Below are 27,966 nucleotides of genomic sequence, written 5' to 3' on the forward strand. Positions count from 1 at the left end.
GAGTTCACGTTTCAAAAGAGCCCCAGCATGGAGCCATCAGGAGACCCAGGACCTCATTGCTGTGTGGGGGAAAGAATCTGTACTTGTGCAGCTCAAAAATGGCAAAAGAAATGCCGATATTTGTGAAGATATCGCAAGGCATGATTAAAAGATGGTACACCAGGGATGCTCAGCAGTGCCGCATTAAACTCAAGCAGCTGAGGCAGAATTACCAAAAGAGCAAAGAAACTAATGGTCAGTCTGGGTCTGCTGCTATTATGATGAGCTGCATATTATTCTGGGAACAGACCCAACCCCTTTCCCCCCCAAAAACACATGGACTCCTCAGTATCTGTAGCTCAGTAGGATGATGAAGTGGAGTCTGAGGTGGTGGATGACTGCAGGATGCACTCCAGTGCACAAGCTGATTCTGCAAGCCAGGATGTGTTTGTGACACTGGAGCCCATCCCCTCATCCCAGGAGACAGCTTTGGAGGCAAACTGGGATGCTGGAGAGGGCACTTCTGCTGAGTATGCTTTTTTATCTACTGATAATAGTAGGATGCAATCTTGGGGGCAGGCATATGCACAGAGAACAGCTTGTTCATATTTCTGGTGATGGAGCACCGATCCTGTTTGGATATTTCATTGAAGGTCTTCGACAGCCACTTTTGGACCCTCCTCAGGAGATTTCTGGGGAGACGTGACTTATTCCTGTTTCCACATTGATATCTTGCTAAGCCACCAGTAAGTAATTTGGTATCATAGCACCACAGAGCATTCTTGCATATTTTCCAGCATTGTACCCGGAACATGAACATCCTTTCCTTATCCCTTTCTCTTATTCTGGGGAGGCTGATGTCTCCTTTGCCAACCTAGAACACATGGGAATTGTCGTGAGTCACTGCAGTGACTTTTAATGATTTTTTGCCTACGACGCAGCGCAGAGCAAAACTCATGCAGCCTGACTGGCTTTTAAATCTTGGCATGGCAAGCCCTCCCCCGCCCCCCCCCTCCCTCCCCCAGCCGATCATACCCTGCCCTGTTTCATGTGTGCACCTGCGGTGACTTTTAGTGATACCCAGAACCATTTGTGGAGACTTTTTTTTCCCCGTAAGACACTGGCACAAAAATCTCATAATGCAATGGGGCTGCAGGAACTGTGGGATAGGTGTCCACAATGCACTGCTGCCTCGGCCAAATTTATGCACTCTAATGGGGATACATTGAGTCGACTTTGTAAGCAGATTTGGAGACTCAACTTCGACTTTGTAAAATCATGTGTTAAAAACTCAACTTTGATAAATTCGACTTTATTCCCAAGTGCAGACATACCCATAATTATAGTAGTCTGTAGGTGTGAATGCAGTTATAATCCATCACACTGTAAAATAAGCATCTTGACATTCAAGGAATATTTTACTCATTTTTATAGCTACTGTATAACAATGTTGACTCATACATGATTAAAATGAAATGCAGCAAGCATGCTGAACTGCTCAATGGTTCAGATGTTTACAACAGTGATTTTTTTATGCCGGCCACCAATCAAAATAAAAAAAAAAGAGACAGACTGGTACATGAAGTGTTTGTACAAAAAAAAATCTGTTTGCTGCTGTTCAGCAACCATGTGTGGAGGGGCCACATTTCGTTAGCACCTTAAGTAGACGTGACAGGAAAAGGAGTGTGAGATTAATATCAGAATGTATCAATTATTGTGAACAGGTATGTCACAGAAGAAGCATGGAATTTAGTAGTTCTTGAAGGAGTGAGTTTTGGAAGAAGTGAGAATGGGGTAGTTGGTTCATTATTAATTTCCTGTACAAAAAGACTCTTAGAAGAGTGACAAAATCCTACAACTGCAGCTCTGGTTTTCCTGGATGTCTCTTCAAATTTTTTTATATTATTCAGTCTGTTACAGTAGACCCCCTGACTTACACGAGGGTTGCAAAAATGCAACCCCTGCGTAAGTCAAATTTCCCATGCAACTCAGGGAAGCCAGGCAACTGATGAGGGCGCCAGCCTGGCAACCTGGCTCCCAGCTCTCCTCCCCTTGCAGAGCAGGGAAACTGACCAGGGCCGGTGCCCTTGTCAATTTCCCTGCTCCTGTCAGTGGCAGCAGCTGAGAACCTGACTCTCGGAAGCCACCCCTGACAGGAGTAGTTTCCCTGCACCTGTCAGGGGTGGCAGTTGTGTGAACCCAGGACACGGACAGCTCAGTTGCATGTATCTTGGGGGTTTACTGTATTATTTCTGTACCAACTCTTATTTATGCACAATATTTTTTAAAACGTCTCTCTGTGGTTTTTATGCAACACTAATACAAACTGTAAGCAAAACTATGTTTTAATGAACATGTTAAATGCATATCTGCTATGTTAAATGAACAGTAGTCAGAGGATTAATATAACTAATTACAAGGCTAATCAAGGTATTAATGATGCATTCAGTTCTAGTACAATGCAAAAAGACATTAAACAAAGCCAAGAGTTTCAGATCTAAACTGATTAAGATATTGAATATATCAAAAAGGAATATCCATTTGGTTACACATTAATATAAGTCAAATTTACAGGATGAATTATTTATTCTTACTTTTCCACACACAAAAATGTTCACACAAATTAGTCAAACTATTTAATGTTTTTGTGCCCTCCCTTAAGCACCCAACATGTTTAAAATTCAGACCCATGGTCTCTGACACTTACCAGAACTGAATTTTCTTCCTTGTGTAGCAGCAAAGACACACTGCCCCTTTTGCTTTTTGGTTGTTGACCAGGCTATTTCAGGGTGAGCGGTATCTTCTGTTAACCACTGAAGAAGGGGAATGGTGGCAGTGGTGCAAAGATGCTTTTCAGGGTGATTTGCAAGCTATTCTTGCTGGTTGCCTGTGTATGAATGGTGGAGAGATTGTTCAGATATTGCTGTGCTGCTTTTGCAGCTGGCACGTTCAAGGTCAGACAGACAGTTGTCCTGAGAACACTGAACCTGATGTAGATGCTAGTGATGATGAGAGGTCACTGGACTCTAATGGTGCTTGAAAACAGGGTTGCTGGTATACATTGCCAGACAGAGGAGACTGATGCTGCTGGATGATGTGAGAAAAGAAGAGTGGTCTCTAGGCTCCTAATCCCCTTTGTTGGTCTATCAATTCTTCTACCAGATTACCATCTTAATTTTCAAGTTCAAGTAATGTGGTTTATTCTGCTATTGATGTATAAGTGAATTCAGTGGTATGCAATACTGTTAACTTCTTTTCAAATGTAATTATTTCCAAGTCTGTATATATACTCATTTAATGATTTAGGAATTTAAAACATTTTATTTTTGTTTTAAAGCATTTTAGTCCTCTTATCTACTTTCAAATGATTTCACATGAATTTTTGAAACAATAGAATACCATTAATTATACATCATAAATATACAATGAACTTTATTTTCTGCTCTGTTCTCTAAACTTAATCTCTTACAGAATTTATATAGTTGCTATATTTTAAAAAAATGGTGAAATAGTAATTATCAGTAGTTAAAAGGGCTACACAATAAGAAGGTGTTTTAATTATATTAGGAGCAAAAGTAAACAAAATGTCCTAGGTTACATATAGGTCCATTGCTGCATGCACAAATAAAATTGTAACTGGTGATGATGAAATGTTCAACAGACATTTGAAGCAGGATGACATATATCCATCCTATATGTAACAGAGAGATAGCCGGGCTAGTCTATATAATATTAAAACAGAAAAGCAGTGGATGTGCTATATGATGTGGATGGAATAAATACTTTACCATCTGTAACAAAGAAAAATGGGAAGAAATATTTGCTAAAATTAAATGTAAGGAATATGCCAGCAGGAGCTCTATACTGTTGAAGGATTTGAGGAATCTGTCCTTTAGAGATCATTGCATGAAAATACAAAGGTGTGCATATGTAATATCTTGCGAACAAAGCCTGATGGGTAGCAGGTGAAGCGATTAGTTTAATCTATTGTAAACAACACGTTGTTGTAAAGTTACAATTTATGCTCTCACCCAGTGTAAGAATTGTGGAATCTCACCAATGCTTGAAGTTGTTGTGGCGATACAGGGCAGTCATCATCACTGGGTGAAATATGGATTGCACAGGACTACCCCCATCTGAAGCAACAGGGGGGAGGGATTAGTGGTTGGATCACTTGGCTGGTTGCCTGGGGTAAACTAGGCCTTTGTCATATAGCCATAAGTCTGGTTTGACTAGTTCTTCCCCTGACCACTGTTCAAAGATAGAATTGAAAGCTGATGCTGGAATCTATATTCTTTTTGTATGAAAATCCACCGTGGTGGATACTGAGACCAGCAGATGCTAATAAAGCACTGTTATTAATATGCAGTGCCTCACAAGCATAATGGTGGCTGGGAGTGCTTCGAAAGTGCTGCCCATGTAGATAGTCAAAACAAAAAGCAGTCAAGTAGCACTTTAAAGACTAGCAAAATAGTTTATTAGGTGAGCTTTTGTGGGACAGACCCACTTCTTCAGACCATAGCCAGACCAGAACAGACTCCCCATGTAGATAGGGGGCCTTTTGAAATGACCCCACGATTTTGAAAGCCCCTTCGTCCAAAAACCAAATGGGCTTTCAAAATCAGGGGGTCATTTCACAAGTCCCCTGGCTACACAGGCGGCATACGTTTTGCAACTGGCACTTTTGAAGCACACAAGGCCCCCATTATTCATAGCAGCACTGTATTAGCATTTACCAAAGTGGCTCATTAACATGCACCCTCTGAAAGGAGGGTGTAGTGTGGCCGCAGCCTCAAAGATGGGGTTGACTTTCAAAAGAGCCCCATCTATGCTGCCTTTTTTCTTTCGAAAGAAGCTTTTGAAATGAGATTATGCAAATGAGACAGATATGTAAATTAGTGCCTAATTTGCATTTTCAATTTTCTTCATTTGCATGCCTCTTTCGAAAGAAGAATGCAAGTGTAGACACAGCTACTGAGAGATGAAATCACATGTGGCAGCTGAAGCAACTTAGAGCTGAAATCACAGGGTTTTGCCTCAAGCCAAACCCACAAAGTAGCAGCCAGCAGGGTGGCTGGCAGGGCAGCTGACAGGAGCAAGTGGACCGGCAGTGAGTGGCAGGCAGCTGGTACGAGAAGTGGCAGGCGACCAACAGGGCAGCTGGCAGGAACAAGTGAACTGCAGGACCAGCACAAAGGTGTCATTGCCTCAGGCTCAGTGAGGGCAGCCATCAGCATGATGTGTCAGGGTCTGCAGGTATTGGACAGAGCTGTAAGTGGGGCATTTGAAAAGGGGTATGGAGAAAGTTTGGGTGAATGGAACTCTTACAGTGTTGGACTGGTGAGCCTGAGAGGCAAAGGACACTTACTGCTCAATCCATTTAAGCTGGGACAGTTACTTGGGGGTTGGTTATGAACTCTGGATGTGGTATTTTTCCCACGCTAATGCCGTGTGACTTCTCTGCTTCTTTCATTGAAAGTTTCTTTTCTACACTCAGACTGCTCTTGTAAGTGGAGAAGTATTGCCAATGCGACGCACGCAAGGGTGTGTGAATTTCCCAGGCTACTGGGTAGAGGCTCAAGCTGGTTCTGTGTGAGATGGATGAAAAGGAACCTCTACATATTGAACCCAACCCTGGCTGCTGCAGAGTGACCAGCAGAAGGGTTATGTAAATATTTTTAAATCAATAGACCTAGATCACTTAGATCCGGGATTTCCAACTTATGGGTCGGGACCCAAACATGGGTCACCATTAGCTTTTCTAAGGGTCACCAGCTGGGCAGCTCCAAGCCACATGTGGCTCTTTAAGGAACCACTTGCAGCTCCTGCTGCTGCTCAGTCCTCCAAGTCCCAGTCCCTGCCCTGCCATGCTGAAATGGAACTCAATTTCATTGGTTTAAGGGACAGCAGGAGCGATCCAGCTGTTAAATCAATTAAATTGAGACCCATTTCAGCCAGCAGGGCAGGGAACTGCCTGCACTGCAGATGGGGAAAGGGAGTAGGAGGGCTGGAGAGAGCCATGCAGAGGAGCTGGTTGTGGTCTGGTGAAGGAGTAGCAGGGTGCAGCAGTGGTACTTCTGTGAGGTAGTTGTGGGTGGCAGTTTGGGGCTGCAAGGGGTTTTAAGCCTGGGGACGGGGAGCAAATCAAGACAAATTTTTTTCCCCAGGAGAGAATCTCTGCCTTGCTCCCCCTGGTTTTGAATAGCCGTGGGTCAAAAAATCTTACTGAATTGTCAAAATGGGTCACCGTCTCGAAAAGGTTGGGAACCACTGACTTAGAGTCAATAGTATTGAAGGAACTAGCTAATTAGATGTCTGAACCATTACACTCATCCCTTGCTATATAAGCACAATTGGTTCCTGACTTTCTGCTCGTAGGTGAAAACTTGTAAGATGGATGCTAAATTCCCCTTAAAATACACATAAAAGTCTGATTGGTTCCAAGCACACCCAATTTGATGAAAGAGTGGCAGCATGTGGTGCTGCTTTTGAAAGGTAAGCGAACACTGGGTCGGAGAAGGTTAAAGCCTGGGGGCAGTCTGGGGCCATGAGTGGGAGGAAGCATTAAAACCTGGTGGTGGGTCTGTGGGGCAGATGGGGGGAGTTATGGCTGCAGTGGGTTGGGTCTGCGGAGCTGGTGGGCAGGGAGAGTTCAGGCTGCTGCAGGTTGGGTCTGCAGGCCAGTGGGCGGGGTCAGGCTAAGGTGGGTTGGGTCTGTAGTGGGTGAGGGGGTTCAGACCGAAGCAAGTTGGGGTTTCTGAGCTTGCAGGGGAGGGGGTCAGGCTGCGATGGGTTGGGCCTACGGGGCCAGAAGGGGTTGAAGCTGCAGCAGGCTGGAGTTGTGTGGAAGGGGGTAAGGCTCGTATTAATGGGGAAAGTTCACTCGTTGAGTGAAAAAAGGTAAGTATACATGTCCCTCATTTAAGCGAGTACTCATAAGTAAAGTACTTGTTTAACGAGGGATGAATGTAATGTTAGATTGAACATTCCAAAGGATTTGAAGACTCCACTGCAGTTTCAATATTTTATATTGGTAAAAAGGATGATCACAAAAAAACAAACCAATTAGCCTAGCATCAGTCTCGGGTAAGATAATGGAATAGTTAATGTGAGGCTCTAGTAACACATACAATAATGGCAGTAAGCATGATTTCATGGAAGACTGATCTTCTCAGAAAGAAACATTTGATTTTTTGACATAGTACACTTGGAGTTCTCCAAATCATTTCACTTACCACATTATATTTTTATTGAAGAACTTAAATCATAGAGAATTATACCCGACAGATCTAAAGGACAGAGCAGAGTGTCACCTGCAGGCCCTGAAACCAGAGGTAAATTACGAGAGCCCCAAACTTGCTGCACAAAAGTACCTCGTTATTGTGGAGCTAAGCTTAGGGCTTTTGAGGCCTGCTCCCTGTCCAGAATCCAAATGCAGCTGCTGTGGAAGGGCACAGACCTGTCCCTTGCCGCTCATGTTAGGAGCCTGCAGTCACGGGGTGGGGGCCAGCCAACAGCATTTCCAACCTCCCAGTGCTTCGATGAAGGCGATGGGTTCTCAGGGATCATCTCGACTGCAGTCGCGCGCCCCAGCGGATTTGCTCTGAAGCTTAGCCACTGTAACAGTCCGGCCCGGAGCTGCAGCGGCCACCTGAGCGCTCGACCCAGGTCGTGAAAGCCGCGCCCGGGTGCGTGGGGAGAGCCTCTGGGGCTGGCGGAACATGCGTGGGGGAACGCGCGCAACACCTCACCATACTAAGGGTCTTTGCCCCTCAGCCACAATGAGAAGCTCCTCCCCTCTGAGTTTGGTGACGGCTGGGGGAGGGGAGGGGAGGGGAGGGGGAAGTGGGCGTGCGCCTGCGCATGCGTCTTTCCACTTTCCTTTCTGCCCAGTGGTGGAGGAGCGGCGCGGGTGGTTAACGTCTGTCGCGGGAGAATTCGAACTGTGGAGAGAGAGCGTCGAGCGGCCTCGCTCTGATGTGAGTCAGATGTCGCTGCTTGCCAGACGGCGCTGGGAGCCCGGCGAGGAGCGAGGATGCTGCCTGTCAGGGCTGGGTCGAGGCGCGTGTGCTGGGGGCGGCTGGCGGGCGGGAATGGCGGGACTCTTCAGGCTCAGGGCGTGTGGGGTGGCGGGTAGGGGAGCTGTGCCGGGCTGGCTTCCTGCTGTGGAGTAGCCTGCTCACAGCGGCTGTGCGAGCCCAGTGGGGTGCCCGTATTCTCAGGCTTCCCCCGCCCCGCCGCTGGGGTAGCGCTTCCTTAGTCCTTTGGCGCAGGCCAGGTTGGGGGCAGCGACGTTGTGTGGGTCCGGTGTGTTGCTCTGTCCCGCTAGAAATGGCTTGGCTCCTTCCCGAAGGGACCTGCTTGCTGCCTCTCAACTTCCGGGCACAATGGCTGTCAAATCTCACTGGGGTGGCAGTTGTGGGAGAAAGGGTCGTTAACAAAGCAGTCGAGATGACTCATAGTGTTGAAATATACCAAACTATGAAATAGTCACTGACAGGACTTTAACGTGATCCAAACCCTTATATGTACTGCAAGTACCAATGGTACAGTAGAACCCAGAGACACGCACTCGAGTGGCATATATCTCAGGTTAACGTGGCTCTTGAACGGTGAGGAGGTGGTGCCTGATTCTGTAAAGCACACACACAAGCAGTTGAGTATATGCGCACATGAAAGAAATGCAAACTGTGATGGCTGTATAGTAACAGAGAATAAGCCATGCTAGTCTATACACTATCAAAACAAAAAGCAGTCAAGTAGCACTTTAAAGACTAGCGAAATAGTTTATTAGGTGAGCTTTCGTGGGACAGACCCACTTCTTCAGACCATATCCAGTCCAGAACAGACTCAATATTTAAGACACAGAGAACCAAAAACAGTAAGCAAGGAGGACAAATCAGAGAAAGATAATCAAGGTGAGCAAATCAGAGAGTGGAGGGGTGGGAGGGAAGATCAAGAATTAGATTGAGTTAAGTATGCAGATGAGCCCCTATAGTGACTCAGAAAGTTCACATCCCGATTTAAACCATGTGTTAATGTTCTGAATTTGAATATAAATGTCAATTCGTCCGCTTCTCTTTCTAGAAAGGAGTGATAGTTTCTTTTCAGTAACACACATACCTTGAGGTCATTGACAGAATGGCCCATTCCATTAAAATGTTGACTAACTGGTTTGTGGATCTGGAGTGTTTTAATGTCTGTTTTGTGCCCTTTGACCCTTTGTCTAAGGGAGTTAGAAGTCTGTCCAATATACAAAGCATCTGGGCATTGTTGACACATGATGGCATATATGATGTTAGTAGAGGAGCATGAGAAAGTGCCCGTGATTCTGTGAGTAACCTGGTGATAGCTGTATGTCCACATAGCTTGTGTCAACCAACATTTATAGTAAAGACATGTTCCTAGAATTTCATGAATTCTGTCTTTGGAATGAATACTATAATACTTCCACAGTCTAGCTAATTCAGTTTGCAATTTAAAATATATGTGAAGAATTTTGTCAATATTCTCAGGTATCTGTTCTCTTACCCAGTTTGCTCTCACATTTTTGTGGAGATCTGCATTTTTCTCCCTTGCAGGATCAAATGCTTTAGCTTATATAAGTGAACTGTTTCACTGCTGGAGTAGGTGTTATAGAAAATCTCCCAAACTTCTAAGATATATTCCTCGAGAAGATATGTTTGAATTGGTGACATTAGACATATCAGTGGTAAACTTCTACCTTGTTCTGAAGGTTGGAAGCAAATGTCCAAATTCAACAGATGGAAGGTTTATTTTCAATTCCTGAAAAATTTGAGACTTCAATAGCTTGAAGAGTAATCAGATGTAGATCTGAAAGATGAATGGGGAGCATCAGCAAGGAGGTCCTGGGGTAACACCCTAGTGAGAAGTGTAGTCAAGAATGCGGCTTAATATATTTGTAGAAAACACTTATGTAATCATAATAATCACAAATAATAGAAAATGGGCTTTCCAACCAAAGGCGGTCAGCTAGACTAGTGATATTTCTTGTAGTATAAACTGTAGGTTAATTGGATGCTGTTTAGCTCTTGCTGCTCTAGGTCTTGCTGCTTAGGTCAAGGTTGAAACAATTTGGAAAGGTACCATCAAGAAAAGCTTTAAATGCCACTGTTTGTGGTTTTGTGTAAGTAAATACTGACTGAGATGTCAGGTATTAGATGAAAGGAGGAGTTTGGAAAAAATTAGGGCTGTCAAGCAATTAAAAATCTTGATTAATCTCACAATTAAAAATTAGTCGTACTGTCAAACAGTAATAAGAATACAGTCTGCAACAATAACACACAGAACAGTGTGTAGCAACACAAACAGGCGGACGCACAGTGTATAGAAGCACAAACACAAAATACACGCACACAGTGTGTAACCAATGCAGATACTCATACACCCCTAGACTATGTCTACACAACAGCGATTCTTCAAAAGAAGTTCTTCTGGAAGATCTCTTCTGAAAAAACTTCTTTCAAAAGAGTGCATCCACACAAAAAAGCAGGTCAAAAAATTGATCCCAAAAATCTATCTGCTCTTTCAACAAAGAGCTTCCATGTAGTCCCTGCTCTTTTGAAAGAATGGGACAGGGATCAAAAAATCTGGCACCATGAGGACTGCTCTTTCAAAGAAAACACTTTTATATAGTCATAATAATCATGCTCTACGCTCATTTTTTTTCTGAAAGAATCTTTTGGAAAAAGGCACTCTTCCTGGTGTGGGAGAGTAAGAGAGTCGATAGAAAATTTCAGATCAAAAGAGTACATTTTGTGTGTAGATGCTTTGTGGGTTCTTTCGAAAAAGGCCCGGTTTTTTTCAAAAGAACATGATAGTGTAGGTGTAACCATAGTGTATCGTAACACAAACTCACGCAGGCACAAACACACAATGATAGCAGCGTGCACACACACACACACACACACGAACAAAAGAGCTGGGGCAGGAGGGCCATCAGCTGGCAGCCCCACAGAGGGGTGGCCAGGCCAGGCTGGAAGTGGCACCCTCTGAAGCCCCCTGCAGGTCACCTGTAATTCTAAACCAGAAAACTGGCTAGTGAAGCCAGGCTTTTTGAAGTAAGAATGTCATTGACTGCTTCTTATAGAGAATGATTTGGATGAGAAATATATTAATCTTACTTGTGTTCCCATAATGCCTTTTTATTTACAAAATTGCCCTATATACTGACTGAAAAAATGTTTTATTTTTACTTGACATATTTGTTGATAATTTTAACCTTTTTTTTTTCCCCTCCTAGTTTCAAAATTAAGCACTTTAGGAAAAAGAAATCATGACACGACGTGAAGCATTTCTACAAGTTGTATCTATAGATACTGTTGAGGAGTTTGTGAATTATATGCAGACTCATGTAAGTAAATCAGGATCAATATGGATAATAGTAGTGATATCCTTCCGAGTCTATCAATACTTAGATTTTTTTAAATCTTCTTTGAATCCTGTTAGGGTTGAAGGCTATGAAGAGGCAAGGGTTTTTGTCAACAGATTGCTCAGTTCGTATTTGTTAGAATGTCATAATGAGACGTTGTCCTCAAACATTGATACAGATTTCAAATGGGTTCTGCTATTTATTAAGGTTTACTTTTTATATAATTCCAGCATTGAGGAAAGGAACTTACCATTGAGTTACACGTAACATTTATATACACTTTCACCTTTAGCTTTAGATAAAAACTGTTATGAATTTCTTATTTTCCTATGCAGTGGTGTTATCGCCATGACAGTCCCAGAATAAAGTCTGGACTCAGTGTAGAATCAAGCAGGGGGGTTTATTATGCATTTTGCTGGCAGAGTACCACTTTGCCTGTCAGGGTAGGCTCAGTGACGCGTTGTGAAGCAATAGGTTACAAGTGATTATATAGGATATTAAGTGAGTGAAAAGCGACAGTGAGAGGTCCCAAGCCCCTGGATAGGTGCTAGCAGCAAGACATGATGAGCACAAAAAGTCAATAGTCTAAGAGGTTACACAATGACTCTGCCCGTAATTTTCATGCAACATTTTATACAGTACACAGGTGGTTTTCTTCAATCATCTGTTTAAACAACATATACATTGATTCTAGTCCTGCTTATGTATCCATGGGAGTAATGATGCCTTTGTTCGATTGGGCATGATCCACAGGTTCATATCAGAAGGAGTTAATAAAATAATGAGAGTACGTAACAAACATCACTTATTTGTAACACATTGTTCTTGTATTCAGGGCTCTGGGCTAGTGAACTGGGGAAATATAGAGCATACTGAAAGGGAGGAGAATATCTCAAGCCTGAGCTGCCAGGGATGTCTCAAAGCCTCTGGACTTGGCCTTCAAGCACAGTTGCTGTGGTTATTATCTTTCTCCACACTATGAGAAAGCTATGGCCTTGCTTGTAAGTTCCGTCTCACACTAGCTGTATTTGTGAACCATGGTAGATGTTATGAGATAGTTAGGTCTTATACCAGACTATGAAATTTGGGCATAAAATTCAGGGGGTCGTAACAGCAACCATAATATGCGTTAGGAATTTGGGATTTTAACCCTACAGTCACCTTAGGTGAGATAATGTCATGTTTCTCTGACCTACAGAAGTTGGTCCAATGAAAGATGTTATCTTTTTACTTTGTCTATTTTTCTAAGATTCTTAAACCTGTTGGAAGGGAGTCTTTGTTCTATAAAGCCTAACAGCTCCTTAAGAAGGACACTGGAAACAGAAAGAATGTTGTTGTACTTGGTCTGGTGGCCACTGAGTCCACTGCTAACTGGAGTTCCAATCAGCTCTCTTGCGGAGGGGATCATTGATCCTTCAAACTCCTCAAAGTCCTTAGAGCTTAGGAAATTTAGTATGGGTGGACTTCTATAGCTTTCAAGTCGCTCTGGAGCTGGTGGAGTTTGGGTAGCAGTACTTAGAAGTAGTGCGCTGTACCATGGAACATTCTTTCTGTACTTCCTGCAGGCTCACCTCTCCTAAGTTCTTCAGGAGTGAGAGATCCTATTTCTGTAGACCTTCACACTTTTTTCATCTTCTTTCTTCCAAACTTGTTGCAGACCTTTATCTAAAAATAACATCAGTGCAGGATTCTTACATCTGGGTTCTAATTCTGTAAGGTGGGAATGGTAACATTTGCTCTGCCTGTAAGTCAAGAAGGACCTGAAAGGAACATTTGGAGCATCTATACTCAGTAGGTGGCAATGTTTAATCATCAGTGGGGAGCCTGGTTCATGAGTGATCCCGCATACTATTGCGCTCAAAGATTAAGATTTCGAGAAGAAAATTGTCTTTTTTTTTGTTTTAAATAAGGAGTGAAAACTAAGAAGCAGTAATCCTTCAAGATGCTACTGTCATATAAGCAGAATTTCAAGCAAATAATTTTCCTTTTATAACTAGGTGTATAATATGAAGAGTTCACAGGAGTCTGACTGTATTAGTGTAAATCATTATACTTACACAGAAAAAAATAGTTAGTTTGTGTGATTTAATGTTTTCTAAACACTTTACAGAAGGATTTGAATGAACTGATTCAGGAATTACCAAGAAAACAGAAGGAAGCATTGTGGGAGAGGCTGGCACACCTATTAACACAAATTTTGGTGGAGAATCCAGTGGAGGGATGGCAGAGGATTGAAGATGAAAGTGATGATGATATGGAAGTAGAGGAAAGTCCAAAAATGGTAAAATAAAATATTGAGTTAGGATCTTTTACAAGTAGATTTATCTACTTAGAGATGACACAGAATTGGTGTGCTGTGTGTATAAGTTTCAAAATCAACTTGATGTTTTTCAGAGTAAATGCTCTATAGTCCTTTTGTGCTGTCTTTATAACAGGGTGGAGAACCTTTCTTGAGTTGGAGGCCTTTGACCCACACAAAAATCAATTTGGGCCACTAAAGTGAGAAACAAAAAAACAAAACAAAACAAAAACCAAGCCCCTCGCTGATATGGCCCCTGACTGAGACAACTCACTCCCCTCATGCTCCAGAACCATGGACAGGGCTGTTGGAGAAAGTGGAACTGAGGTTCAGCGCTTTCCACAGACCAGATTAACACTTCTGGCAGCCCAGGGTGGGACCAAAAAGTGGGGTATGTGGTGCAGGTGTAGAGTCACTTCCCACCCCCACTAGCAGAGCACATATACCACATCTGGCCCTGGGTTGCCTGATTCTGGCCGGCAAGGCTCATGGCTCTATGGCCTCATAGCCAGCATGGGCCAGATGCCTGGAGGAGAGCCTCACGGCCAGATCCAGGAAAGCCACTGTCCAGGGCCAGACGAGGGGCCAGGGATTCCCCACTAGTAGTACTTAGAAATAGTGCACTGTACCAAGGAACATTCTTTCTGTCAATAGTTTTGAAAGTTTCTGTAATATACTTAAATGATGATGGCCTTGTATTAATTGATCAAACGTTATTACAATTTCAGTCTTCTACAAATTCATGGTTCACAGCAGGAAGCCTACCAGCCTTTTTTGCCAATTTCATGGTTCCATTAGGTTGAACCTCTCTTGCCTGCCATTCTCGGGACCTAACCAGTGCTGAACGAGAGAGTTTCCTGGACCAAGTGGAGGGGTCATATTTTCCAGCACATTACCAACACTTTCACTGCTTACTATGTTCTTAGAAGACGTTTAAGGGTAAATTGTAGCTAGATAGCACAGAATTTGAGAACCAGGACTGATAGCTGTAAACAAATGGTATAGGACCTTGGGAAACTTGGCCACGCCTACGATAAGTGATCATCTGGCTAACTAAAATCATGCTGATTATAGGTGTTGCTGGATGAAAGTGTTCTGGATTAGAGAAGTTCAACCTGTAGTAATTAAATTAGTAATTAGGAATTAAATAGAAAAAGCTTTTCAATTTCAATTTTGTAAAAACTTCTTTTTCATATGTGAATTTTGTCACAATTGACTTGATAGTTTCTATTTACTATTGAACAAAGTAAGTGGATGTGTGTTCAGAACATTGTATTTGAGCCATGAGTACTCTCTTTTTTGTGGCTAATGCTCATTTGCTGAGGCAGTTTCTATCAGAATTATAGCATTTTTTGAAGACTCCCGAGTTATAAAGACCATTTTTTCGGTTTACATAACACAAATTGCTTTTAACTTTCAGAAACAAATAACAGCTGTAGTTCAAGGGGTGACAACTATAGTTACTGCTTCTATACCTACAGTGGAAGAAAATATAAACTACAAAGCTCTTCTAGAATGTGCTCTAATATTAAATGGTAAGCATTCCTCTCAATATGGTCTGTTATGCCCTTGGCTGATATTAGGCACTTTGGTCTGTGGCTAATGGTTGGGTAGTCTTGGTTTTGTCATATAGTGAATTCTTTCATATCCAGCATTCTATCATCTGAAACTCTGAAATAGATGGTATTTTAACCATAAGTAAATTTTAGTTACATTTTCCATAAGTGCAGTATAGTAAAAATAAATGCAAATATAATATTAGTTTACAGTACACAATACTACTGTTGTTGGTAAATAAAGTACTCTGCATGCATTTTTGTTTGTTTTTAATAGCTAATCTTGCTTTTCTTTAGTGTTATGCATTCCTAGGTATATCTCTCTATTATCATGAATATCTGAATATCTGCAACCTGCCAGTCCCCAGGCTGCCAGATATGAAAGAGTTTACTGTAGTTTGAATAATGGGGTGAACTTTGGTACGGCTGACACTAATATTTTAGCCTGCAAGCCTTATTTACTATGAAAGCATGTTATGAACGATAGATGGTGTGGGTTGCATATCCTAATTAGGATTCTTTATTTCCTTCAAGCAATAAGTTTACAATCCATCCCACAAAAAAACCCACTGTATTATGTAATATTTTTACATCTTGATGGAAGATTGACCTGTCCATTCCTTTTTTTTTTTTTTTTTTTTTAAAAAAAGGGGGGGGGGGGGACTATGGGTTTAAATACATTGTTTCCAGTCCTTGGCTGTATCTATGCTAGCCCCCTCCTTTTGGAGGGGGCATGTTAATGAGGCAGTTTGGAAAATTCTAATGAGGCACTGACATGAATATGCAGTGCCTCATTAGCATAAGGGCAGCTGCACACTATTCAAAAGTTCCATTTTTGGAACGCACACCGCCCATGTAGATGGGGACCTTTCAAAAGGACACCCTTGACTTCGAAAGCCCCTTCTTCCCATTTGGTTTTGGGAAGAAGGGGCTTTTGAAATCAGGGGGTCCTTTAGAAAGGCCCCCATCTACACAGGCGGCGTAGATTCCGAAGATGGCACTTTTGAATCACACATGGCTGCCATTATGCTAATGAGGTGCTGCCTCATTAACATGCTACTTATGAGAAACAACAATGTTGGGGGAAATGGAACCACCGCAGGAGGACAGCATTCATGCTAAGTGCTTCACTTTTGTGTGAAGGTGATTATTGGCTGAAGTTTTTAACTTGTCATATTGTCAGTATAGTACCATAACAGTTTTTGCTCCTATAGAGTTAAGGAAAGTCTACCTAAGAGTCAGTAACATTATATGGCCAACATAGTCTTATGCAAAGTGGAACTTGTTAGAATTATTCAGTTCAATTTTTTCCTTGAAGCCCTCCCCTTAGCAATCTGAGCATCAAAGTGAAATTAAAAAGAATTAGTTTACACTGTGTTCATTTATGGATCTCACCACCAATGGAGGAAAGCAAGTTTCAGTATGTCATAATCTGACATTGTCTCTCTTAATCTGAGTTTTAATCATCAACATCAGAATTTTTTTAAAATGTAATCTGTTCTTCACATAATATAACGCTTCTGGAATTATATTTATCACCAGCTTTTAATTACATGTTTGTCTGCTGATGATTTGTGGCTTTCTAATGCATTTGTGTAAGCTAAGATAGTTCTAAGCATTCTGAGTGAATTTTAAATTGTCTATTAGGCCATTTCTACAAATGCCACTTTCTTCGAAGTGAACTGAAAAGTTTTGGGAAGAAGGGGCCTCCAGAAGAAGGAATTCTTTCTGGAAGACCCTCCCTGGGGGGTTGTGCTTCTAAACGGTGTTTTGGAGTCTGGAAGAACGTACTCGTGACTCTAAATCACGTGACCTTATGCTAATGAGGTGCGGGGAATTTGCATCCTCACCTCATTAGCATATTTCGGGCTGTTCATTATAGAAATGGCCTTAGATTGGTAATTTTTAAAGTATAGAACATCTGATATTCTAGCCATGTGCTGAAAAAGGGAAGGGATGGAGGTTATAATTAGAGATATGACCAAAGCTAAACTGTGCATTTTTACACCTACAATCCTTACAAATATTAACTAATTAACTGTGCCACGTAAGGTAGGTAAGTATCTTTTATCTTTCTGTCACTAATAAAAGGAGTGAATTTTATAAAATTGTTGCTGAGCCAGTATATGCTGGCAAATAACTTGGAGTTTAATAGACCATTTAGGTAGCCTAAACAATTTATTTTTCTGTTTGGCTGCATCTACGCTGCCCTTCCCTTTTGGAAGGGGCTATAAATGCAGCAGATCGAAAATGGTAATGAGGCGCTGGTGTGAAGAAATGTAAACTAGCTGTGTAAACAGGGTTCCTTTGAAAGGAAGCCCCACTTTTTAAAGAACCCTTCTTCCTAATTTTTGTCAGGAAGAAAGGTGCTTTTGAAAGCAAGGCTTCCTTTCAAAGGAACACTGTCTACACAACTAGTTTGCATTTCAAGAGCTGTGCTTTCCACTCAGTGAGTGGCTGCCTTTATGCAAATGCGGCTCTGAATAGTCATAGCATTTTCAATCCACTTTATTTACATTGCCCCTCTGAAGGGGAGGGGCAGTGTAGACAGTTTTTGTGATTAATATTGTGGTCCTCAGTGTAGAACTTTGAGGTAGGCATCATGAGATGAGATTCAACTTGCTATAATAGGCTGTTGTGCCACAGAAGTTTGATTAGACTTACAGCAAATAATTGTTTTTCACTTGTTGTAGGTATTCTTTATGCATTATCTGAATCTGAAAAAGTCCTACAGGGTGGTATCCAGCGCTTATGTGCAATGTGGTGGGAGAAAGGACTGGAAGGAAGAGAGCAACTGGGGAAAACAGCTTTTACTATGCTTCTAAGAAAAAGTCTGAAGAGCAAAACTGTTACGGTATATTGAAGATATGTGGATGTCATAATTATTGAATATCTAGAGTTTGTACATCTCTAAACTATCCTTCATTTTGTTTGAGCTATTTGGTCTTTTATATCAAAAGGCTTCCTAGTACAATTGATCCAACATACATTTCAAGCTTTATTGGGTCTAAGTGGTCTCCAGTGGACAACTGTCATGCAATTTGTGTTTTTTAAATTGTTATAGTCTTGTGTAGAATGATCTTAAAACTTGAATCCTTTTGAAAATGAAATCATGTTATTAAGTTAGCCAATTTTTCTGTGACTTTGTCACTTGCCTCCCCTTTCCTCTAAAAGTTAATGGTCAATATATGTAGAATATTATTTCAGTTTGGGGTTGTCATTCCTGAAAAACTTCTAAGGGTCTTTATTTTTCAGAATACATGTGCTCAGTACTTTCCAAAAATTATCCTTTTTTAATTCATTCTCATGCTAGATTAGCCTTTATTGTGATGTCACAGGGACTGGCCCTTTGAGGGGTTTGCAACTCAGGCTGTGCTAAGCAGTTTGAGGCAATGTAGAGCCACCTCTGAATAGATAATGGCATAAGTAGTTGACAGTTAATTAGTGAAGGAGCACCTGGGCCTTATGATGGCTCAGACGAGTCAGAATACAGTGCTTCTGGGAAGAGAGTTCTTCATGGAACTAGCTAGCAAGCTACTTCCAGTGGTGTCTCCTTGGAGAGCAGAGACTCATGAAGAGAGGAACTGCCCCATCATACAGCTGTCCAGAGGAGAGATTAGAAAGCTTTCTGAACAGGAAAGCTTGGGAGATGTCCAGAATTAGCAGAAAAGAGACTACAATGTTCTCTGGACAGGAAGGCCTAGGGGAGAGAGAAGGCAGTGCAGAAGCCTGGGAAGACAGAACTGAGGAACAAGGCTTGTTTATATGCCACATTTGGCAGTTGATTAAATAAGTTAGATCCCTAACATGGCATTATTCACTGTGTACAGGTCACACTGAAGTTATTGAGAGGCCACTGGGGTAAAGATAAGGTAATGATGTAACTGCAGTTTCACACCCAGCGTGTCCAAGGAACACGTCCACTCCCTTTGCTTAATTTTCCATTGGTGGTGAACTATAATTTTTAAATGCAGCCTCACATCTCATTTTTAATTACTTGTTTCATTTCAGTTTGATTTTGATTAATTTTCTCAAGTATGAGAAAATTTTCTTAACTGTTTTTTTAAAGAACTATGCATATCCGTGGCAGTACCCCAGAAATCCTTTTCTCTATAGTCATCCTAATTTTTGTCATCTCTTCATCATTCTGATTTTTTCTGTAATGAATCATCCCACTTCTGCACATTTTTTTTTTTTCTTCCTTTCTTCCTACTGATCTTTGTTTTTTCCTCTTGGCTTCAGCTTGGACACTTGGATTCCCTGCAAGTCTTTTTCTGTGATTTTATGTTTTAATTATGCCATTTCCACTATTTTGTATGTAGTTCATTGTGTCCAGTGATGGCGTCAATTTTTCATTTTCTTCTTAAAAAAAAAAAAAAACAACCTTCTAGCTGTGGTATGCTGGCCATTTTGGTTGGGACAAGCAATTTTTGGGACACCTTTTCTAGTTCCCTCCCTCATTTTGAGGGTCAGCAGTGCTGTTCCTAAAAAGGCCTGCTCAGTTGCCTGGGATGCTGCCGAACTCCTCTGTCGTCCCGGGATCAGAGTCGAGTGACCAAAGTCCACAGCCCGCCTACGTGCAGGTTTGGAGCTATGACTCCCAGTGGTCACCTCCACCTGTCGCTTTGCCCCTCTGCCATTGCTGTAGGACTTTCCACTATATAAAGGAAGTTAATGTTTATGTAGTCTGAAGAAGTACTGCTTACTTTATGGGACAGGACTGGTTCAGGTCCTGAAACTAAAATATGGTTGGCAGGAGAGTTCTTAGAGAGTAATGTCTAAAAGTGTTATCAGGTTAACTTTAAGTATATCATAGCCATTTTTCTTTCTTTCTTTCTTTCTTTTTTAGGGGGCAGATATAGTTCGTCTATGGCATCTACATGAGACATTACTATGTTTTGATTATGACCTGGAGGAGAGTAATGAAGTAAAAGATTTGTTGCTTCAGTGCTTTATGAGTGTTAACCATATAAGGAAAGAAGAGGTAACCAGACATTTTTCCCAGTATGCTCTTTTATATATTTTCAAATATTTTAATTGTTGACTACTTTTAGATTTGTCTTTTTGTAACATAGTATTTGTAGAAGTTCCTGTTCTTAACCAGTTATTTAATGAGCTTTAGGCAGACAGTTCACTACATATATCATGTTTTGCAGCTAAGAACCACGGTGTAAGGTTTTTTTCCCAAGTGAATTTGGCCCTGTGTGTTACTGCAAGTGCTCCTAAGCTGGCATGATTTTACTTTGTGGAGCACAAGGGATAAATTCAAGGAGCTTTGGCCACACGAGTTCAGGGGCAAGTTCTTGGCCATAGTCGAAGATGGGAAATTGGTGACAGGGGCTTTTCTTTAAGCAGCTTTGGACTATGGTTTAGGTTTTGTTATAAGAAAGTGCACATGACTTCAGTACTCAGATTTGTCCAATGAAGTTCAGCTGCCTATGCAAGATATTCTGTTTGAAAGCAAGTTGCTCTTTTTGGAGTAGACTCCAAACTTCATAGACTGAAGGCTTCTAGAGCTGCCCTAAAATACTTAGGTTTGCATATACTGGCTTTTGCCAGGAAGAACTACAAATCCCAACCAATGGCACACATATTCCTGCCACAACAGAGGCAGGAGAACAGCAGGAGAAAGGGAGTATACACTATAAGAGGAGGTCTCCATCCCAGATCACATCTGCTGCAGCACTGAGTCCCCATAAGACAATCAGCAGGTTCTAAGTAGGCCTTTTGAAGGGATGGTTGGGGATAACTTAACAGGACAATTTGTGGATCCAAATTCCCTATATTTGTGGACTGGTTTTTGAACCTCAACCAGGTGTGGGTCTGCATTACCTCAGATTGCTGGGTACTACACACACTAGAACGGGGATACGCTCTTCAGTTCATTTGTTCCCATTCTTTCCATGCTCCCTCCCCATTCATCTGCAGGGACCCTTCTCATAAGCAAATTCTGGCTTAGGGAGATGCAGTCATTCCTAAGTGTGGGAGCAGTAGAACAGGTTCCACCAGATTTAGAGCCCCCAGCTGCTTTTCTCTCTACTTCCTAATCCCAAAAGCCGAGTGACAGTCTCAGACTGATCTTGGACCTGTGAAATCTCAACAGATTCTTGAAGAAACTGAAGTTCCTCATGGTCTTCTTGGCCACCATTAGTCCTTCAACCGATCAAGGGGACTGGTATGTCACTCTGAACTTGAAGGACACATATATTCATTTTGCAGTCTTTCTGGGACACAAAAGTTTCACTACCAACCAACTGCATGCATTACCAACTTAAAGTGTTCAGCCTTTTCAACCTGTCAGTGACTCATAGGCTACGTCTACACGTGCACCCAACTTCGAAATAGCTTATTTCGATGTTGTGACATCGAAATAGGCTATTTCGATGAATAACGTCTACACGTCCTCCAGGGCTGGCAACGTCGATGTTCAACTTCGACGTTGCTCAGCCCAACATCGAAATAGGCACAGCGAGGGAACGTCTACACGCCAAAGTAGCACACATCGAAATAAGGGAGCCAGGCACAGCTGCAGACAGGGTCACGGGGCGGACTCAACAGCAAGTCGCTCCCTTAAAGGGCCCCTCCCAGACACACTTTCATTAAACAGTGCAAGATACACAGAGCCAACAACTAGTTGCAGACCCTGTATATGCAGCACGGACCCCCAGCTGCAGCAGCAGCAGCCAGAAGCCCTGGGCTAAGGGCTGCTGCCCACGGTGACCACAGAGCCCCGCAAGGGCTGGAGAGAGAGTATCTCTCAACCCCCCAGCTGATGGCCGCCATGGAGGACCCCGCTATTTCGATGTTGCGGGACGCGGATCGTCTACACGTCCCTACTTCGATGTTGAACGTCGAAGTAGGGCACTATTCCCATCCCCTCATGGGGTTAGCGACTTCGACGTCTCGCCGCCTAACGTCGATTTCAACTTCGAAATAGCGCCCAACACGTGTAGACGTGACGGGCGCTATTTCGAAGTTACTGCCGCTACTTCGAAGTAGCGTGCACGTGTAGACGCAGCTATAGGGTGCTCATGAAGCACATGGCAATTGTTGTAGTCTTCCTGAGGAGACAAGGTATTCAGGTCTATCATATCTCAATGACTGACTTGATTACAGGTCAGTCCAAGGGCCAGGTGGAGTCTGACATTGGGTCTGTTCACCTGAATGTTTGTGAGTACCATTTTCCAGAGGTAGGCAGTGTTATATAAAGCCTCCATTCAGTCCAGTACAATGCAGTTGTAAGTTCTGTAAGTTTCAGTCATTGCTGGTTTTAAGTCCTGTAACTTTCTGTAAACTTTGTAGATGTAGCTTTGTTCTATAGGGTTGTGTTTTGTTTTATGAGCTTTGTTTTGTGGCAGCTTCTGGGTGTATATTGAGTGTTATAAGTTGGTAAGAAATTATTTATAGATGCCATGAATCTGCGGGAAATCCTGGCTGTTCCTTTGTAGGAGAGGTTTCTTTCGCTGAAGTGAGCTTTCCTTTGTGTGAGTGATGAAAGCATGAATGTGTGTGCGTGTGCAATGGAATCAGTCCTTGAAGCCAGCCTGTCTGGATGATCAGCTGCCAGCAGCACCTGGATGGCCAGAAGATAAAAGGAGATGAGCACTGCAAAAGAATCCACCTGAGAAAGAGGCACCATCAAGAGAAAATCAAAGTCTTGACTGCTGTTAGCTGATGGCTTATAGTCCTGGGACACTGATGAGCCTCATGGTCATACAGCATCCTGGGGTAGTGGGACTGGACAAGAGGGCTGAAACATATAAAAGATGAGTGCAAAGCTATAGGAGTTCTTGCCATTACCTTTCTGCAGGAGTTAGTCTGGGGAGGCAGGAGGAGGGCCCGAGGTGTCTCCCCTCTCTCCAGGATGGATGATACTGACTACTCCTGAATACTACACTGACAGAAGAACAAGCTGTCTAGGAGTTCATGCAGTCAGCTTGCCACCCTCAATTCATAATCGCAGCCGGACACCCTTGACCTGCTATGTGTTGGCTTCCTCCACTGTCTCCGTGCAACTCCTCACTTGTGTGAGTTCACCTGTGTAAATGTGTTAGTGCAGAAGGGTATGAGTGTGTGTGCTTGAAAGATAGTTCCCTTTTCCTTTTAAGCCAATAGGGGCATTTAGTAAGATACATATGAGTGTAATGCTGGGGTGGTCTCTAGTGTAAATTAAGGTAATAGAGAACATCCAGGTAGGTCTGTTCATGCTAAAGCACAGGAGGAAGTGCCTTCAGTTCTTCTCCTTCCTAGGCTACATCATGAGTTCACTCACATGTTTTACTCCTCCCTTGGCTAGACCATCTTTTCTACATGTTCGCTCCCATTGCTTTCACACATAGGTCTAATGAATGTCAGAAAGGACAGGACATGTCTTATCCTCATGTTTCCAGCTTGGATGTGTGAACACTGCTTCTCTGCTCTCTTGGATCTCTCAGGGGACATACCAATCAGCTTGCCCCCATTTCTGGGGCCGATTCTCAAGTCCACAGCAAACTGTCATCCAAGTTCAAGTCTCTTCATGTCATGGCATGAAAGGTGCATGCCTCGACCTTACAGAAGTGGCATACTCTGAGCCTTTTGGAGAGATCCATTCAGTGTAAGAAGGCATCTTGCCTACTGCCCTTTATGCTGGATTACCTTCTCCGCTTGTAACAGCAAGGTCCAATAGTATCATCTATTAGGATCCATCTAGTTGTAGCCTTGGCCTCTCCCCAGTGGGTGAATATCCAGGTGGTCTTCTCAAACTTGATATGTGGTTATTTTCTGCTCTGAAAGATGGCTTTTGTGGTCACTATTACTTCTGCCAGAAGGGTCCCAGAGGTAAGAGGTGTTACAGTAGAACCACCATACACAGTCAATATCAAGGACAAGGATCAGCTACTGCCACACCAACCTTCATGTCAAAGATAGTCTTTCAATTCCTTAGCAAGCAAGATATCTTCCTTCCAGTCTTCTGTCCAAACAACATAACAGTGAGGAACAAAGACTCCGGTCACTGGATGTTAAGTATGCACTAACATTTTACATATAAAGGGCTGAATCATTTTGGCAATCTATAAGAGCCCTGCACAAATACCAGTTTTATATTTGAGGATATGAAGTGGATTTTCAGTTTGTATCTATCTGAACTAATGTAATCTGGGACTGCTGCGGAGCCTGGTACTTGCCCCAGTGGATGGAGGTGGGGCCAATACAGCCATTCCAGAGGGACTGCTTGCATGATGTACTGACTGCTATGAGCAGTGGCTAGGTGTGTGGCTGCTTTCACTGTTGCCATTCCCAGTAGAGTCCCAGATATGTGCTTTATTAACTATGGATATCCCCATCCACAAATGATTTTTGTAGGAGTTACAGACAGAATGAAAGACCTTCCAGCAATGTTCCCTCTAATCTTTTCCATCCATGTGCAAGTTTTTTCCATCCCTTTGAGGATTAAATTTTTACGTGTGCACTGCCAATAAAAACACTACATAGTGTGGTTTTCTGCTAATCAGCTGGCTGGCATTTGGATTTCTCTTGAGTGGCTGCACAAATGCACAGCTTCCAGGGAACACTGCCATCTGGTCTTGATCCAGAGAATTTCATCATGGGTCGCTTCATGTGTCTAGACATGCTGTGACCTAGTGAAGGTTCCAGTTCTTCTACCTATACTCCATTTTTCCAAGAGCTCAGTATCAATGGTGGCATTCATTATAGAAATTCTGATTCAGAATGTCTGTAAAGTGGAAAGGTGGTTCTCAGTTCACACATTGCATCCCATTACACCATCAACCAGCAAGCTTGAGATGATGCACGTTTTGGCCAAGCAATGTTAAGTCAGCGTGCCAGTGAACTCTATGCTCTCCACGTGTGCTGGCGCTTGGGACTCATTTACATTGGAATGAACACAAGCATGCATTTGAAGAAGAAACAGTTATTAACTTTCTGTTAACTGTTTTTTTGGTATGTGTTGCTCATGTCCCTTTCAAACCTCCCATCTGCTCCTCCTTTGGAGTTAGCCCTACGTATACCAGAGCACAACTCCAGGGGGCACGAGAGCTGACTTGATAGATGCCACTAAGAGAAACTTTCTGATGGGAGTGCTTGGGGTGAACACATACCTACATTGGAAGGGGCATGAAGAACACATCTTCAGAAATAACAGTTATTGAAGGCTGGTAACCATTTTTACAGTTAACAACTTATTGTGAATCTTAAATTGATTGCTGGTTTGAGCTTACTTCTATTTTTATCTTAACAGGGAAGAAGATTCCTGAGCTTTCTGTTGAGCTGGAATGTAAACTTCATTAAAATGATCCATGGGACTATTAAAAACCAGTTGCAATGTTTTTCAAAGTATGTTTCACTGTTACAGTGATTGCCATTATAAATGCTGGCTAAACTTTGCTTTCAGTTTTCAGAGATCTATCTAACTTATGGATGAAATACACATGAATGAAAAGATCAGTTTCTACAAGTATACTGAATAATTTCTGTGCTGCTTCAACAACTCTATCTTTATCTTGGCTATATAATAGATGCTGCTTAATAACAATTCTGATATTTTGGCTAATAACGTTTTGCCAGGAACCTACCCTATTCCACTGACTTTAGTGTTAATGGGATTCCGGTATTGGGAACAGTCTTGTTATATATTGACAACTTTTTGACATATCTTGCATGACTCTAGCCCTGCCACCTTGCCTGCAGCTGAGAGGGGAAGCTGTGGGCTTGGCAGTGATTACTGCAGCCCAGCTATCAGAACTTTACATGGTGAGCAGGGATACAAGGAATGGAGCCAGACAGCCTGATCTGTGGATGAAGCATGCATTTTTTTCAGTAGTGATATTTTTTTCTTTTGTGGCTCTCTAAAAGTACAAGGAGACTCATACATTTTACAAACTATTCAACTCTACCTCTTCCCCCCGCCTCCAAGCAAGATGAACTGTTCTGGGGGCCGGGGGCTAGTAAATTTTGTGGGAACCCTACCCAGCTTCTAGTGTGGAGCCAAAAATGAGGGTCTCAGGGAGCAGTGGAGAGGTCAGGTGTGGGCTCTGGTGTCTGGATAGGAGATAGGGTGCAGGAGCAGGGAGGGCGTCTGGAATCTGGCAGGAGGCAATATACAGGAGGGGATAGGAGATTGGGGCACTTAGTTGGGGCAGCTGCTGTTTGGCAGGGGGGTACTTGTGGCTCCGTGCTGCCCTGCACTTGCAAGCACTGCCTTTTGCCACTCCCATTGGGTGTGATTCCTGGCCAATGGGAGTGATGGGGGCGGAGTCTGCAGGTGAGCACAAGGGCAGAGCTGCACTGTTGTTCCCACAGCCAGCAGAAGAGGGGGAATGGCAGCTCACAAAGCCTGTTCCTCCACCCCATGCACCTCCCTCCTCTTCTCCTTGCGCCCCTCTCCTTCCCCCCCAAAGTAGAGCCGGCACTTGTACTCCAGCTGCAGAAGTTTGAATACTTGTTGTTGACCTGGAGTGCCATTGCTGGATTGCCTCCACTCCAGGGGAGAAGCCCCAAGCTTTGCTACAGGCTGGATCAAGGCAAGCCGGGGGCCAGATCTGGCCTGCAATTCGTAGGTTTCCCATCCCTTTTTTAAATTTTGGAACCTAACAATATGAATTAGTAGCAACAGGTGTTTTAACTATGTACAGTTTTCAAAGTGAATGGGAGGTGAATGGCCAAAAAGTCAAAGAATCTCAAATTATATAGATGCTTACATCAGCCAAACAGCTAAATATTTTGAACCAGATAATTTCATGTTGTATCTTCATATTTTTACACAAATTTCAAAGCCACACAGGCCTATCTACCTGTTTTGGTTTTAAATTTTAGCTTTTCATTCATAAATAACTTTAGTTTACATCCATAGAAAGGTTGACTGTGGCTTGTAGTTATGTCTAGCTGGTGCATGGCAAGCAGTAGCGAGAATGTACAGAAGTGCATTTTTGGTGCAGGGTAGTAATTTCCATAGCCAATTTAGTGTACTGCAGGCTAACCAGCTGTACAGTTACACTGTTTTGCTGCATCAACTAGGTGTGAAAACAAACGCATGAGGTGTTAGTCCGAACAACAATTAACTATATTGCAAAATATCAAAAATGAGCAAAAGTCTTCTAGATAGGGACAGAATTGCATTTGCCTATGTGAAAGAGTTCATCTGTTTTGATGATAAGTTATCGATTACATAGCATTTTACTGTTATGCTATCAGTTTAAAGACATTTCCAGAGTCTAATTGTCACTTGATTCAGTAAAAAATACCAAGTTATTCTTCCTATGTTAAAAGTAAAAATCTTTTTCAGATTTACTTTTTTTTTTTTAAATAAAGCATTTAAAATTTAGTTCAATTGTTTTATTCTATATGAATGTCACTTGTCTCACTGTCTGAAATGTGCTAGGACTGTTCTTTTGGTTGTAGCACAATACTGTGTAACATCACTAGAATATAAACATTAAAAACTGCATTGCTTTGAAAACAAACCCTTAATCTTTTGAAGATAAGGTAATATATAATCGCTGTAGTAATATTCAGTGGGTGTTTGTTTTTTTTTCTTTAAATATATGTAAAATTCTAACAGAGGTTTCCTTTGAAATCTCTGAGTAAACTTCATATTCTTATGTTGGTGTACTTACGTTAGTTACTAAAATAGCTTTCAGGTTGTTGCTGGTTTTTAAAAACAATTTTGAAGGAAAGAATATGTAAAACATTCAATACCCCTTGCCACTCAACACCAAGAAACATTAACTTTTTTATACAAT

The 27,966-nt window shown here is 42.3% G+C and overlaps 1 protein-coding gene across 1 annotated transcript in view; it reads left to right on the top strand.

Annotated features, from left to right (window-relative positions):
• Positions 1-7,886: 7,886 nt before the first annotated feature.
• NCAPG2 (non-SMC condensin II complex subunit G2) overlaps positions 7,887-27,966 on the top strand; it is a 106,978-nt gene continuing 86,898 nt past the window's right edge. Inside the window, exons 1-7 of the mRNA XM_074986294.1 lie at positions 7,887-7,958; positions 11,243-11,353; positions 13,482-13,652; positions 15,091-15,205; positions 17,920-18,080; positions 20,076-20,210; positions 25,467-25,561. Coding sequence (XP_074842395.1) covers positions 11,276-11,353; positions 13,482-13,652; positions 15,091-15,205; positions 17,920-18,080; positions 20,076-20,210; positions 25,467-25,561 — 755 coding nt within the window. The 5' untranslated portion in view covers positions 7,887-7,958; positions 11,243-11,275. The remainder of the gene's footprint in view (positions 7,959-11,242; positions 11,354-13,481; positions 13,653-15,090; positions 15,206-17,919; positions 18,081-20,075; positions 20,211-25,466; positions 25,562-27,966) is intronic.

This window comes from Carettochelys insculpta, chromosome 2, assembly GCF_033958435.1.
Source record: "Carettochelys insculpta isolate YL-2023 chromosome 2, ASM3395843v1, whole genome shotgun sequence".
Taxonomy (NCBI): domain Eukaryota; kingdom Metazoa; phylum Chordata; order Testudines; family Carettochelyidae; genus Carettochelys; species Carettochelys insculpta.